The 16434-nt window shown below is 58.4% G+C and overlaps 1 protein-coding gene across 6 annotated transcripts in view; it reads right to left on the bottom strand.

The window, feature by feature from the left end:
• COL18A1 (collagen type XVIII alpha 1 chain) overlaps positions 1-16434 on the bottom strand; it is a 130726-nt gene that overhangs the window by 34470 nt on the left and 79822 nt on the right. For all 6 annotated transcript variants that reach the window (XM_027857412.1, XM_027857413.1, XM_027857410.1 and 3 more), the window contains 2 exons: positions 1269-1355; positions 776-835 (listed from right to left, as the gene is read on the bottom strand). In XM_027857412.1, the coding sequence (XP_027713213.1) occupies positions 776-835; positions 1269-1355 (147 nt within the window). The remainder of the gene's footprint in view (positions 1-775; positions 836-1268; positions 1356-16434) is intronic.

Genomic DNA, 16434 nt, shown 5'->3' with positions numbered 1-16434 from the left:
TCCAGGCTCCCATTTCCGGTCTTCTCCTCTGACTTGACGCGGACACTGATGATGATGGTGGCGCTCACAGTTGGCAGCGTGACCGCGCAGACACGCGGTGTGAACACGACTCCCACAGATTGAGAAGAAGCGGGTAGAACTAGCCTGGCAGAGGCTCCCTCAGCTCCGATGTTCTGTGATCCTGCCCGCGGTCACGTGCAGCATGAGTTCAGGGAAGTTACAGGAGGGCATGGGAATTAGAGGTGGAAGCAGGAGTGTGCCAGGGCCAGCTCGAGCCGGACAGAGAGAGCCAATTGTTAAATGTTCAGAGCGAGCGTTCACACCTCAGAAATTGGCACAAAGCGGGGCTTGTTTGTTGTTTTGTGATCGTCTAGACTTAAAGTGGTGGAAAAGTATGCTACTGCTGCAGCTTAAACACAAACATGTATCACCTGTACTTCTCCCCCCAAGGAGCCGGTTGTTAAATGTTTACCAGCACACCTTTGGGTGTCTATGCTTGCTCACTTTATAAAGGATGAGCCCCTGGTCCAGAGAGAGACGCCCTGTCCCCAGTGACTCAGCCATGCGACTGCAGACCTTAGATAACTACGTAAATGCTGTTAATATCATCATTGCTGTTGCTGCTGTTAAGGTCACAGGCCCCCTGGCACACGTACGTGCACAAGATACATGCATGTGCATGCCCCACCACATGACACGCGCATCACACAGACGCACAGGCATGACACACGTGACATGTGTGCACACATATCTGCTCGGGCTCTCCCACACTCACCACATCTGACCCGGAGGGGCCTCCCTGCTCGTCCTCTCCGCTGCCAAAGTCTCCAGATGCCTAGATGGTTTCAAAATGGGAGAGAACAAGGACGGGTCCAGAGGAGCGCTGTGCCCAGCAGCCCCAGGGAGCGCTGGACACCCGGGGGGGGGGGGGGCCGCCTCTCGGAGCCCAGGTCTGGCCCAGCCCAGCTAGGCCGGACCTCCCTGGTGACTGGACACGTCTCACGGTATGCCCAAGGTTTCATGCTCAAAGCAAACACACCCAGCCCCTGCCCTCAGGGAGCTTCCACTCCACCAGGGGTCCAACAAGGAGCCAGAGAAGTGTCCTAGGGAGGAGCAAGGGGGCGGGGCCCCGGATTTCCTCAGCCTTGGCCTTCCAAAGGAAGAGGCCTGCACAAACGCCTGGCCTCTTGCCCCCAAGAACACTGCGGTGCCCACTGGGGCACAGGGAAGGCTGTGCCGGGCCCGGGGACAAGGTGGGGAGCACTCACGCCGTCACTGTCATCGTCGTCATCATCCAGACACTGCAGCAGAGTCACCCGAGGGTCCCCTCGCACCTTTAACTCGGAGATCACCCCCTGAGCAAAGAAGGAAACAAAGTCACGTCACAAGGAGCCTGACAATGCTCGACTGGGGCTGCCCAGGGGGGAGTGGCTACACAAGACGGGCAGGCCGCAGACAGAGCAGTGCCCCCGAGCCTCCCCACGGAGCCTGTGCTGGCCACCCATTGGGGGCCCAAAGCCAGGGGCCCATCAGGCCTGGATCAGCCAGGGAGGAGGGCTGCCTCACTCCAGTGGCCAATGACGAACCTCGAGAGATTGCGCTGCCTGGAGGAGGGGGGACCGAGAACCTGTGTGGAACCTCCCCCCTCACTGGAGGCCACTGGAGAGGCAGGGCAGCATGGGGGAGGCTGCAGCTTTGGGTTCAAACCCTGCCTTTTGTGGCTCAGCACCGATGTGACCCAGGGCCTCCACTCCCCCCTCTGTAAAATGAGAGGGTTACAGTGGCAGCTGAGATCCTGCTGGCTCTGGAACCAAGTGGCGTCCGGTCGAGGCCCGAGGAGGCCGACTTCCCAGAGGAGGCCACAGGCTCTCTCATCGGTATCAAGGTCGGCATGACACAAGTGAGTGTGCAAATGGGTTGGGGGGATTCCCCAGATCCCAGCTCTTTATAGCAAGTGGAGACCACGAAGGGAGAGGACAGAGAGCCGGCCTCGGGGCCAGGGAGGCCCAGGATCCCTCCAGCCCAGCGGCCTGGGGCTCTAGGCGGCTCAGAGAAGGTGCCCACTGCAGGTGTCGAGGGACCTGCCTGCCTCCTGACGTCCCAGGCCCAGACTCCACTCCCCATTTCCGCTTCTTCCACCGCCCTGAAAACCCCACCGCTGGCAACACTCTTTGGGAATCGCACCAAGAGAAACGTTAGCTCCGACTGCCCAAATGAAGGCGAATCTGTCGTTCCTGATTCACCGCCTGGGCCTGGGCTCCAGCCGAGCTGCCCACCCCCACACTGAATGCCTACCCCCACAGCTTCTCCTCTTCCAGATCCGTCCTCATCCCACCCAGCCCCAGGACAGCCGGGGGGATGACGGGGGTTAGTGGAGGCCGGACCATCCCCCCGATCCCTCCTCATCCCACCCAGCCCCAGGACAGCTGGGGGACAGCGGGGGACAGACCACCTTCCCAGAAAGAGGAAGGAGGCCAGAGGAGAGAGTAGGAGCCTTCCTCCATTTTGATCAAGCCTGAATTTCCAAGGAAAAATGGGGTCCACAAAGAGCAGTCCCCACTGTTGTCTGTCCCTCACCACGAATGCTGGGCCCCAGGGGCTTGGACGCCATCCCTTCCTCAGGCCCTGTGCTTCTGCCCACCTGTGGAGCTGGGAGCTGAGGAAGGGGGCACCTAGGTAAGAGGCCAGGTGCCATCCTGTGAGGTGCGGGTCCCCACGTCACTCCCCCAGCCCTCTGGCAGCACCCTGAGGGCACCCAGCTGTTCAGGCCTAGCAGAGCAGCTGGCATGTCAGTGGCCTCTTAGCACTCCTTTTGGCTACTGGACCACTCGCCTCCTTCTCCTGACAATCACGGAATCTCCGAGCTGGAAGGGGCCTCCAGCGATGTCTAGTCCAACTGGGGGTAAGAATCCCTCTTCATCATTCCCGGCACATCGCCATCCAGTTCCTGCTTGAAGACCTCTAGGGAATGGGGAGCTCATCACCTCCCCAGGCAGCCCATGCCTCCGTGGGACAGTTCTCGATTTTAGGAAGTTATCCCCGGGTTAGGAGCTACAGTCACTAGAGGTCTGGACCACACATCCTACTGGACATTTCCACACACACAGCAGGGCCATGGCAAGGTAGGGAACAGCTCACAGCACCTACACCTCCCCCTGGGAGTGTGCTGGCAAACTAGACCAGAGAGCGCCGTGTCACTGCCTCCCTCCAGAGCCCCTGGGGCTCCCCCTGGCCTCAAGGGCAGGGCCAGAGTGGTTCCCAGCCACCTCCTGACCCATATCCACGGGTCCTTCCCTTGACCTTCCAGCCCGATGGCCCTCCCGGCTGCTCCCCCACCAGGCCTCAATCTCCAGCCAGCGCCCCCGCAACATCTCTGTCTCTTGGGGTCCCCATTGTCCTTGGAGGCCCGGCTCCTCCAGGCCCCCTCCCTCGGCCCCCTTACTGGAGAGGGGGCGCCCCCGCCTGGGTCGCTGGGGAGGCCCTCCCCACCCCCTTTAAACCCCAGAAGGTCGGGCCTGACATACAGCAGACGCTTCATCAATGCTGATGAGTAAAGTGGCAAAGAGAGGGGCTGCCTCAGCCATCCCTTCTCACTGGAGCAGAGGAGGAAGACAAGGGAGGCTTCAGGAAAGGGCTGAGGGGCGAGAGCTGGGGTGACCAGGGACAGGGCCTCAATCTTCTCAGGAAAGGAGGAGCCCAGGGCATGGCTGAGAGGGAGAGAGGCCTAGCTGGAGCTGGGGTGGGCTGGGGGGCTGGGGAGAGAGGAAAGGTCTTGGAGGGGGGGTCAGGGCGGGGGGAGAGAGGGGAAGGGGGTGGGGGGGCCCGGGGGGCCTGGGATTAAGAAGCAACAAGAAGAAAAGGGTTCCTGAGGAAGTGTGAGGACTCAGGCCAAGAGAAATGGCAGGAATTTCCAATTTCCTGACCAAGGAAACATTAATCACCCTCATCTTTCAAGGACACCCCACCCAGGGGTCCTCTTTACCAGGCAGCACTTTGTTAAGCTGACTCAAAGTCCCCCATTTCACAGATGAGGGAAACTGAGGCCCAGAGCGGGGGAGGAAAGGTGAATCACAAACCCAGAGGCCAACGTTCTATCATCCCCCTCCCCCGCAGTCACCCCATCTGCCCTCCTGGCAGTGCCACCTTCCCCCCCCCAGGCCTCCATCCTCTGTACCGCCAGTATCAGTGTCAGGGGCCCCCAAATGTCGTCAGGACCTCCTGGGCTCTCCGTGTCACAGGTGCCGCACCCCCCCTCATCAGCTCTCACCTCCTCCCCATCTCACTCTCACTGCACAGGGCCTGATGGGGTCTTGCTTTCACCATCTCGGGAATGCGTATAAGGGTGTCTGGATGGAGCTTGGCTCCAAAGCTGACAGAGGCCCCCTGGCCCCATCTGGAGACAAGGCCGCCTGGGGCCAGGCTCCCTCCCAACCTGGGGGTCTACGGCGGCACAGTGAGACGCCAAGGTGCCCCTCAGATCCCGTGACACGGGAGCGGCTCCTGCAGGCTGGGCGAGCCAACTCACAAGGCACCTCCTTGGGCCTGGGGGGCAGTTCCTGTGGCAGACCCCGAGGGAGCCAACTTTGAACCCATGTAGGGAGCTGTTCCAGGACAAGAAGGAGGATGAGATGGCAGGGGCAAGAAGCCCTAGGTCCACATCTCGGCTGTCACTTACTGGCTGGGGGAGCTGAGGCCAGGCTGGTCCCTGGGTCAGGGAGGCCCCAGGAGACAAGTGCATTCACATGCCAGCAGCTGCAGAGCTCACTCCCAGCCTCCTCGCCTCCCCCAACCCTGTCAGGGCAGGGCAGAAAAAGCTGCCCCGAAGAGACCCAGCGTCCCAGGGAGACCCAGCTGGCTACAGGCAAAGGTAGATGCTGCAAACAATGAGACCAGAGGAAAGAGTCAAGAGCCCCTGGAAGGAATCAGGCCTAGCTCCCTGAGGCACCGCACAGGGCCTGGATCCCCACCCCAGAGCGGTACTGGCCAGAGGCCTGGGCCTCCAGCCTCCCTGGTGTGGGCTGAGGGTGAGGGCAGCACAGACTTCTAGAGATCTGGGTTCCCAAACACCATGCGGAGGCCAGCTGGGGAAAGAGCACGACTGGGTCCCTCCCACTCCCCCTTCCCAAGCCCTGCCCCCACTTCACTGAGATTTCTCTCTCCAAGGTCATCAGCTATCTCTCAGCCTCTCAGTCCAAGGGCCTCGTCCTGTATCTCTCTGCACGTGGGACCCTGCTGATCACCCCACCTCCCTTGGCTTCAGGGACACGGCTGTCCCTGGCTGACCACTCACTCTCAGGCTTCTTACCCCAACGCCCACCAAGCTCCAAGACTCCACCTGGTGGTGACCTCATCCAATCCAATGGACTCAGGGGGCATCTTTCTGTCATTTAGTACCCAGTCTGTATCGCGTCTCTGCGCAGAACATCAGTCCCCGTCCCTGCCTGCCTGCTGGACGCCCAGAGGCCCAGAGGCATCTCAGACTCAGCACACCCAGCCCTGCCTGCTCTCACTGGCCCCTACTTCTGTCAGGCATCGCCGCCTTTCTTCCACCTGGGATCCAATCCTCGTCTCCCTACGCACACTCACCTCCTTTCTCCAATCTGTGGCCAAATCTTAGCTTTTCTCCCTTCCCCAAATCTCTTCTAGACACCACGGGCACCCCCAGGAGCCGGGCCCTCCTCCCCTCATGCCTGGACAACAGGCTCCGGCAGCCTGCTGGCCCGTCTCCCGGCCCCTCCTCACTCAGACCTGTCTGTCCTCCACTCAGCTACAGAAGGGACCAGCCTAGTGTGGGCCTGACCACCTTACTGCTTCCCAAGAAATGCCCAAGGCTCCCTATTGCCCCCAGGAAAAAGTTAATCATGCTCTGCCTTGTCGTTTAAAGCAGCCGCGCCTCCTCCCTGCAGCCCCCAATCTGGATCTCTCCACCTTTCCTGCCTCATCTCATACTAATCTCCCCCCAAGACCTTTCTGTTCCAGCTGGACTGGTCTGCTGCCTTCCCACCCTCATCCATGGGGAACCTTCTTACGCCCCTTGTTATCCCTGCTGTCCGCCAAGGCTCAGTTCACCTGCCACCTCCTCCAGGGAGCCCTCCCTGATTCCTCCAGATAGGAAGTCCCCTCTCTCTGGTGGAAACTACCTTGATATCTTTGCAGCAGTCTCCATCGACTTAGCAGGGTCTGTGCTGCACCTTTATGGCACATTGCAAACACCTGGAGGGCAGGAGTCATCTCTTAATCTTTTTGTATTGCCAGAGCTCAGTACAGGGCTCTGCACAGGATAGGTTTCCTAAGTGGTTTTTCATTCATCTACTCATTCACTCACTCATTCATCCATCCATCCATCCATCCATCCATCCATCCATCCATCCAACCACTCAGGGGGCATCCTAGGTGAGCTCACAGAGGAGAAGGCCGGCTGTTGTCAGTATCTCACGGTTCCTCCGGGAGGGGGGAGGGGATGGGCCAGCGACAGGCCACTACCTGGCCAGGGGGGAACTTTGAGCCTCCCGAGCCTTGCGATGGCCTGAGAGGAGAATGAGCACCAGGAAGCCGCCAGCTCTGGGAGCGCTGGACGAGAAACGGGAGGACGATCGGGCAGGCACTTGGCTGTTTTCAGCTGAGAAGAATGAGGGACACTGGACCGTCCTCGTGGGCAGGGATGGGGAGAGAATACAGGTGGGGGAGGGCTGATGGCCACAGCAGGGCCCAGAGAAGAGGGGCTGGGCTGGGCTGGGAGGGGATGGGCCTGGGGGCCTCAGCGGGACAGCCTGGGCAAGGCAGAGGACCACTGAGGCAGGGGGAGGAGGGAGGGGATGCTCAGCTTCCAGCACTAACGGGAGGCCCCTGCAGATGCTGAAGGGAGCCTTGGCTCAGATCCTAAGCCCTGGAGGCACAAAGACTAGACATCTGCCTTTGTAAATATTAGGAAATGCCAGTTTACAAACTGACAAACCCCGTGAAACTCTGGCGTTTTTGTAAGTTGGCCGTGTTTGTCCCCGCTGTTAACTGAGCCCAGAACATGGCTTTGCTGCCTCACCGGATGGTAATAACGGAGCAGCTTTTGTTTCATCTCCAGCTCAGCCGCTCCTGCCGGCTGGGAAGTCGGAAGGAGAAAGGCCATCCGTGGGAGGAGGAGGCCCCAGGAGGGACTGGCACGCTTTAGCCATCGAGGCACGTGCCTCCTAACCCTGGGGACACCTACAAAGTGCCTACTGAGCGCCATGTACTGCACCAGTACAAGGTAAGGACAAAGACAGCAATGATCATCCCTGCCTGTCCTTAAGGAATTTACAGTTGGGACGGAGTGGGGGACGATGCCATGGAGAGAAAAGACTCAGAAACACGAGGTCATCTGAAGAGGATAGGGCACTGCCAAGGAAGGGGGCAGGGTGGGCAAAGTGAGACCAGGCTATGCGGGAGGCCCTGCTGGGCAGGGACTGCCCGCAGGCGAGCAGAGGGGCCAGGGAGGACATGGAAGCTGAGCGTGAGGTTCATGTGGGGAATATTGTGTGGGAGGGCACAAGGGGAGCCCGAGGGCAAGGGGCCAGACCCAGCCTAGAATGCAAGCTCCCTGAGGGCAGGGTCAGTCTCACTGTGGCATTGGCATCATCCCCAGTACCTGGCACAGAGTGACCCCAGCACGGCAAGATGGGGCGGGCGCCAAGGGCCACAACTGACAGAGAGTGAGGGGGGAGGTAGGTGCAAGACCTAAGCTTGGCCATTAGCCACATTTCTGGCAATGGCAGGGAAGGTAAGGTTACCAAGGTAAGGAGTGCACAGCATGAAACCTATGCCAACTTGATTAAGTCTTAAAAAGGGAATTCAAATCAGTGTTCAGTTTGGCCGTGGGATGGGACCAGGAAGCACAGAGGGTCACAGGGTGGGCAACAAGGCGGCCACCGGGGGCAGGATTGCCGAGTCAGATCCTGAGCTCCTGGACCACCAAGGGGTGAAATCAAAGGTGAACGTCCAGTGCCCCCGACACCCTCCGCAGGGCTCCCTGCTGGCTTGTTCTGAAGGCCATCTCCAGTGTCCAAACACTCACAGGACAGAAGGCAGCCTACGGGTCATCTACCAACTTGTCCATTTTACAGATGAGACTACTTTTTACAGATGAGACTACTTTTTACTTTTTACTACTCCATTTTACACTGAGACATTTCCAGGGTCTCAGCAAGATCGGTAAGTAGTAGGTCCTGGAGGCTTCAGCCCCTCACTTGTACCGTGGCAGGGCTGGACCCACGAGTTCCGCTGTCCCTCCCAGACCTGCCCACTTCGATTCCACCCCGTTTCCCTTTGGCTCCCTGGAGACCAGTGCTCTGATGACTCCTGGTCAGAGATGGAATCTGGCTTCTTTTCTTGTTTTTCCTTTTTAGTTAAAAGCATGACTGCCTTTTTAACCCCTTTGGAATCCTGTTTGACACCCGCTGGGAGCATTCCTGAAGCTCCTGCAGCCGGAGATAAAGAGCTGGGAAGCCGTGGCTGCCTTATCTTGACAGGGCGTGAGTTAAGTGAACCACAGCCCCGAGGCATGATGGCTGAAGGTGCCAACCCAGCGCCCAGAGCTTGTAACCCGCGGGCTTTCTGCTCCTCTCACACCTCTCCTGGGGAAGGAACGGCTCCTAACCTCCAGCCCTTCAGGACCAAACAGAACCGGGCTGTCTCTCCTCCCAGGACAGGCCTTCCCATGTTTGAGTGGTAGCCTCTCTGAGCCCTCTCTCCTCCTGGCTAAGCATTCTTCTGCCTTCATGGAGCCTCAGTTAGGATGAACCTGAAGCTCTGCCTTCTGGACACCCCAGACTAACCCAGGCTGCCCAGAGCTGAGCAGAAGCATCTCCTGGGGTCTGAAATGGGTAGAGGTAGCATACTGTCCACTCCCTGGCTGCGGTCTGCAACTGTGACCTCCTCCTCCAGGAGCCTTAGAACTCAGAGTGCCGTGGGGCACCAAGAGATACGCCTTGCCTGGGGTACCAGTCAGTATGTGTCTGAGGCAGGACTTGAACCCAGGCCCTTAGTTGTGGGCACTATCCCGCTCCTGTCCTTCACATTGACTCTCCTAGACAACCTGTGGCCATGCCTTGACCCTGCTCGCTGCCACCCTAACACACCAACGTGCACACACACACCCCAAGTACGGATGGATGGATAGATGGATGGATGGATGGATGGATGGATGGATGGATGGATGGATAGGGCGTTGGGCAGCTCTCTCTGGGAGACTCAACTATGCCTTTATCTAGATGCTAATGCTTCATGTGGGGCAGACCAATCCCCCTCTCCCCTCCCAACTCCCAAACCCTGGAGCTCCAGGCTGATAAGGATGCCCCTCTGGAGAACAGTGCTGACAATGGCAGGGGGGACCCCACGGGGGTCAGCTAGTCCAGCTCAGGTCCAAACTACAATCCAGGGTCCTTTTGCTCTGGCTAACTACCTGGTCACAGGTGGTCGTCATTAGAGAAGTCACAGTGAGGGTAAGAAGGGATCTGTGTCAATCCATCCACCCCATCCTATGTCCCGAGGGATCGTGGGACCACATGGGCTCATAGATCCAGAGCTGGCCACAGCCTTCTTTTCCAGAAGAGGAACTGAGGCCAGAGAGGCGACTCCCTGCTGAGGCTGAGTCAGCAGGGCTTTCTCTGGACTGAAGGCAGCTCAGACCTGAGGCTAGGGGGGAATTCTTCCATTACTGGAAGGCAGAAGAGAAGCCCAGTAAAACAGTCAGCCAGTCAGTCAACATTTATGAAGCACTACTATGTGCTGGGCACTGTGCTAAGCTCTGAGGATATAAAAGGAGACAAAGACAGTCCCTGGCCCCTTGGGGAAGACGTCTCACAAATCTGTCCAAACAGGCCATAAATGGAAATAATGAACAGAGGGAAGGCCCTGGAATTAAGAGGGGCTGGGAAAGGCTTCCTGTAGAAGGAGGAGTTAATTAGGACTTAAGAAAGCCGGGGGTTCAGTGGTCAGAGCAGAGGAGAGAGAGCGTTCCAGGCATGGAGGGCAGCCAGAGAGAATGCCCAGAGCTGGGAGATGGACACAGCCAGGAGACCAGGGTCACTGGATGGGAGAAGACTGGAAAGGGAGGAGGGGCTGGCTGTGAAGGCTGTGAAGGCCAAACGGAGGATTTCGTTTGATCTTGGAGGCCACTGAGGAGGGGTGACAGGGTCAGATCACTGTAGTGGCTGAGCGGACAATGGAAGGAGGGAAGGAGGGAGGGAGGAGAGAGAGGTGAACAAACAGATGGCAAAGAGAACTGGACGGATCTCAGAGATCTGGAAGGGCAGGAAATCGAATGTGTGTCCCTGGAAACGGGGGGCCAACTAGGCGGACGTGGCACTCACCTCCTGGGCCAGCTTCCACATCTGTTTACAGTCTGACAGACAAACATCTCGCCCAGTACCTATGAAGCACCTCCTCGAGCCAAGGGCTGATTTGGGCTCTGCTAGACTGTAAGCTCTCTGAGGACAAGCCCTATCCTCTAAGGCCACAAGACTCCAGGGCCCAGGCCAAAGGACCAGACTGATGTTCAAGAAGGAGGGTCTCTGAGCAAAAGCCAGAATCTGCAACTCTTCACGGGATGGGGAAATGGACCCTCGGCTGGCAGGAAAGAGTAAAGCGGGGGTCCTCGCCCTGCTTGGCAGAAGGCTCTCTTTTCCAAAGGACCCTGAGGATATGGAGGGGAGGGAGAACCCAACAGTCTTGCGCATTCCTGGCCTTTGGGGATTAGGATTTCTGAATCAGCAGCTCGCCTGATTAGCTGGGAACGAGGGGTCAGGCCAGCTGGGTTCCTACTCTCTGCTTTGGCCACTAACAAGACGAGATGACCATGAAGGCCCCCCAGCCTGAAATCACATGAGCCTCAGAAACCACGATGTTCTCATGGGAAGTTCTTTCTTTTTGCTGAACAAGAAACAGAAAGGATTGCTTTTGAGTGAAGGTAACGACAGAGGTTTGCAGGGATGCCTTAGTACGGGGAGAGGGAGCCGCCTCTCAGGGCCAGACATGACCGCCAGAAACTCCCTACTCTGGTTTGGGGGTGTTCCAGGGGAAAATGCAAATATCTACAAAGAAAGCATAGGAAATAGAAATGAACTTGACTATACCTTCCAAACAATCTGTGTGGCGGGTGGCCCCTGGCGGGGGTCCCTGAGGCTGTGGGCACACTGGCTCCAGTCTCCTCTGAAGCGGGGTGGGGGAGCGCTTTCCCCCCAGCACAGTGAAAAGGGAGGCCCAGCTGTAGCCAGAGGGAGAATTCCTAACCCAACAAGGCTGAGAAGGAGCAAAAGAGAGAAGGATAATTCTCACTGTGGGAAACTGAGAAGCTCTGAAATCTAAAAAATACTTCTGGCTGAGGAAAGAAGTCCTCAGTCAGGGAGAGAGAGGCAGGTGCGGCGCACATCTCTGATGGCCAAGACCAGCTGACAGCTCCACACACACTTAGCACAGGGTCTGGCCCACAGGAGGCACCTCGTGGACGCTTATTCATGGATTATTGTTCGATTATAGATTGACTGATGGACTGTTGGTGGAGCTGCATATTGGAGCTTGAATCATCCTTGAAGCAATTTGGAATTGTGGGAAGAAAGTGACTGAAGGGTCCTTTTACCCAGCGATCCCATTGGTAGATGGTACCCCCAAGAGACCGGTGACAAAGAGAAAGGCCCCAGACACTCCAAAATACTGATAGCAGCCCTCCTTGCGGTAGCAAAGGACCAGGAATAAAGGGACGCCCACTGATGGGGGAATGGCCGGGCCAACTGTGGTCTGCGCGGCAAGTCGCGCTGGAGAGGACAGATGCAGAGAACCTGGGAAGATTTTTCTGAACGGATGCAGAGGGAAGTCGGCACGGCCCAGCCTTCCTAGCCGTCACCTGCGAGCGGTCAAGCCAGCCTGGGCGAGGCAGTAGGACCTCCAGGGACAGACAGGAGGCCCCACAGATCACCGCCATCCCCCCGGAAAGGAGGGGGTGGCGCCCCTCGATTTGTACTAACAGGTCACCAAGGACCCTTGAGGAAGCAGTTCCTCTTGAGTGAGGGAGGTGGAAGCCAGAACTCGAGGGGGTAAGAGAGAGACAACGGGCAACTGTGTGGACGACTTTTCAAGTTTATCAGCAAAAGGGAGCGGGAGTTAAAAAGGCCAAGGGAAACCTTTTTTTGGAAGAGGGAGGCCTGGACACTCATTGGCGGAGGAGAAAGAGCCAGGAAGACCCCCTGGGGTGGGGGGATGCCTCCTAAAGCTAGGTCCTGGAGGACAGAGAGAGAATGAGGCCAAGGGTGCAGAAAGGGGGCTCCGCCTTGGCAAGGAGGAGAGAGGAAGGAGGCTGAGGGCACTTCCGTCAGGAGCCCTCAGACATCGTGGGTCCTCTATCCTGGGTTTGAGGAGGGGGGTGAGGACAGAAGAAAAGGTGCCCACAGTCACAGTGGGCAGCAGGACTGTGGCACGGCCCTAAGGGAGAAGGCACATTTCACTACTTCGCAGTGGTTGTGTTTTAATCGGGGCATGTGTTTAAAATCCCAGGACTTCATGCCGCCCATCATGTGAAATCCTCCTGCAGGGGGACAAATGAGGGGGAAAAGTCAGGGCATCCACCCAGACTTACTTCAGAGCGGTCTAAAGGCTGAGGGGCTGGGTAACTGTGAGCCCCTGGCTCTGCCAGGGCCTTGCCTCCCCTCCCTCTCTGGGCTTTCCCTCGGGATCTCATCAGCTCCCACGGCTTCCTGGTCGCCTCCGCGCTGCTGATTCCTACATCTACTTATCCAGCCCTGACCTCTCTCTTGCCCTCCAGTCTCACGTCTCCCCCCTACCCCCCGGCCTATTGGACGTCCCAAAGACGTCCCAGACTCGGCATGCTCAAAACTGATCTTGTTCTCTTCCCACCAGCCTTTCCCCTCTCCCTCACCACCATCCTCCTAGCCCTCAAAGTGGGCCCGGGGGGCCATCCCCCTCCTCAACCACCCATCCACATCAAGTCAACTGCTCAGGGCGCCTTTCCTGCCTTGGTGACATCCCTGGTGTCCGCCCCCACCATGGGCAGGCCCTCATCCCCTCAGCCTGGACTACGGCAGGGAGGAGGTGGGGTCTGGCTGCCTCAAGTCTCTCCCCCTGCCCACTTGGTTGTATAAATGTCCGTGCTCCTCTTTACCTCCAGGAGCAAACACAGAATGCTCTGCTTGGCGTTCACAGCCCCTCGTCACTGTCCCCTTTCTCCCTTCCCAGGCTCCTCTTGGGTCCCCCACCTCTGGCCTCCTGCTGTCCCCCAAACCAGACCCTCTCTGTCGGCGCTCTGGGCATTCTCTCAGGCCGCTGGCCCCCAGGCCCACAACACTCTCCCTCCTCCACTCTGAACCCTGCCCTCTCTGACTCCCTGCGAGTCCCCGCATCTCTAAGAAGCATTTCTCGACTCCTTTTGAGGCCAGTGCCTTCCCTCGGCGGCTATTTCCGATTGTATCCTGCAGACAGCTGGTTTGGGCAGACTTGTGGGCATGCTGTCTCCCTCTAGACTTTGCAGGGCTCAAGGGCCTTTCTCTGTGGCCTCAGCACTTAGGACAACGCCCGGCACACAGTAGGTGCTCAATAAATGCTGCAACTGACACAGACTTCTGCGGGGCAGGAGCCTGGGGTTCCCAGTAGGGAGGCTTCGAGGACACTGTTACCAGTGGGTCAGGGAAAGCTTGGCTTGGCATGGAATGGCACGATCCCCTTTTTCACTTTAGTCCATCCCGTGTCTGACTTTGGAATGTAGAGCGTGCGCCATCCAGCCTTCCTCTAACAGCACTGCCCCCTCCCAGGCTGGCCCCACCGAGGGGCCAGGAGAGGAGAAGGGTGGCCTGCCTCTGGACTCATGACCACTTCCTCAAGGAAGGCTTGATCCTCCAGGGCGTGGCCCGGCTGGGATGCTCAGGGTCTACCAGGAACCTTTGCTGTGGGCCCAGCATGGCCCGAGGGGAAGGACCACGGAGCTCCAGGCAGACAGCTAGAGAAGAGGCCGGGCACTGCCCTGTGAGGGGGGAGGGCGAGGAGGCCTCTGGAAGTCAAGGGGAGCTGCAGTCATGCCACACCATACCCCGCCACCACAGCTGCCCTCTGGACTGGAGGGAGGACTGACCCTCCCTCTGCCCATCACCACTCATTCCACAAACACTGTGGTCAATCCCACCATCCTCCTGGAAGCTGTCCTGATCAAACAAGCCCTGGCTTGTGAGGTGCCTACTGTGTGCCCAGTCAGGCTAGACAGTGGGATACAAAGACAGACAGACACACACACACACACACACACATTCACAGACACACACCACGCACACATCATACACACACAGACACATACATGCGCAGACACACACACACCATACACACATGTATAGAGACACAGACACGCACACATACCCTCAGGCCCTGCCCTCAAAGAGATTACATCCTACTGGGACAGAACACCCAGTCCTCTCTGTCCGCCTCGTCCACCCCGTCCACCTCAAACTGAAAGACGGGTCATGAGAGCCTGGGTCCGAGGCTGTCTGGGCCGTGACGCGGCAGTGAAGGCCCCTGGACTGGGCACGGCCCTGGGATCTGCCAAAAATGTTCAGGAGCTCAGTCTGTGGGGAGCAAGGCTGTCCCTCAGTGGCATCTCTGTTCTGGGGCAGCCTCTTCCTCCAAATGCCCAACAGCAGATTCTCACGGAGACCCCGTGACCTGCCGAGGCCCCGTACCCAGAGGAGCAGGGGCTCCAGGGTCCGCGGGAGGGGAGAGGTCGACCAGAGCCAGGCCGCATGGCCCCCCAACAAGCAGGAGCTTGTCTGACCTGTTTCCCGCAGCCTCTCCCAGCCCTGCCCCGCAGCACAACCAGCCCGAGATGTCTCCACCACCAGGACCCCTTCCCTCTCTATGGAAGACCCCTTTCAAAGTGAGGAGAACCCCTACGGGAGCTGAGAACCCAACGCTAGGCAAGGCGCCTGACAACCCCTGCCCACAGAGGCAAAGGAGAGGCCCGGGAGTTGCAGGTCCCTCCCAGGGAAGGCCACGGCACAGCCACCCCCCACACCACACTCTCAGCCCCAGGGCAGGTGCCAGTGCAGGCCGTGGCACTGAAAAACCCCCAGGAGCATCTCTCAGCAAGAATGCGCCGGAGGCTGGTGCCCACACTCGCCCAGAAAAGCAAAGTGGCTGAGAGGGACCCAGACAGGGCTCTGGTGTCACTGGACCTGCGTTCAAATCCTACTCCTGATATAAAGCCAGGCGTGTGGCCTTGGACAAGTGCCTTCCCCTCTCTGGGCCTCCCCGCTCTAAATCCCAGGCACCCAGGGTTCACGGAAACCTTTCCTGCGTGGACTCTGCCCATCCTCACGAGAACCCTGCGGGCCCTGGACCTGGAGAGACGACAGGCCAAGGCCCGCCCGTTAGGGATGGCAGGAAGGGGCCCCACAGACTCAGTGGTCACGTACGCGCATACGCATGGAAAGCAGCCAATAAGGCTGCAGCTTACAGCTCCCGCGTCATCACAGACCGCAGGAGGACACAAGAGGAGGTCTTGATTCCCGCCTCGTTTTACTGAGGAAGAAACTGAGTCCCAGGAAGTTGACAGAGTCCCAAAGAAAACCCATGGCAAAAGGAGGAATTGAACCCAGTCCTCGGATGCCAAATCCCACGGGCCTCCCCAGCCACGCTGCTGCCTGAAGACAAGGGCTGGTTTTTCCTGGATTTTTGTTATCCTCGGAGCTTAGCCTAGTGCCTGGATATCTGGAGGACGCCTGCCTGCCTGACCCTCCCCCATAGCCTTTGGGGTGCCCGTGCAGGGCCTTCAGCCTCAGCAAGGACACAGGTGAGCAACCAGTCTAGACTTTTTTTTTTGAGGCAATCGGGATTAAGTGACTTCCCAGGGCCACACAGCTAGTAAGTGTCTGAGGCTGAATTTGAACTCAATCCTTTAACTCTAGGGCCAGTGCTCTAACTACTGAACCACCTAGCTGTCCCAGACTCGTCTCTGTGACACGCGAGGGCTGAAAAAACCCATCACCTGGTGGGCATCCCTCTGGCAACCAGCCCTTCCAGAGGTCACCTGGCAGGCCTGCAAAGAAGCCCCACGTGACTCCCCCCCTCCCTGTTCTGTGCTAGAACCCTCCCTGAGCTGGTGGAACCTTCCAGAGCTCTGGCTCCACTCGGAGGACCTCGGGGCACTTCCACACAGTGACAGGTCACAGCGTTGGACATTAAATGGTGCCAGCCTGCCAGGCAGAGGCTATGGCAGTGCTGCCCATGAGGCATTCCTGGGGACCATGGAAGCTCTGAAACTTTCCCAGGGGTTCTAAACCATCCCCGAAGAATCCCAAAGCTCTTGCTGTCTCAGCCCACAAAAATCCTCTATGGGAGCCTGGACCCCTCCCATGAAAACCAGAGCTGACCCAGACCCTGGTGGTCCCTGGATTGGCCAGAGTCCAGGTC

Source organism: Vombatus ursinus, unplaced genomic scaffold, assembly GCF_900497805.2.
Source record: "Vombatus ursinus unplaced genomic scaffold, bare-nosed wombat genome assembly UNPS02012147.1, whole genome shotgun sequence".
Classification (NCBI taxonomy): Eukaryota; Metazoa; Chordata; class Mammalia; order Diprotodontia; family Vombatidae; genus Vombatus; species Vombatus ursinus.
Note: the sequence above shows the minus strand (reverse complement) of the source record. Positions and strands in the feature narration are given on the sequence as shown.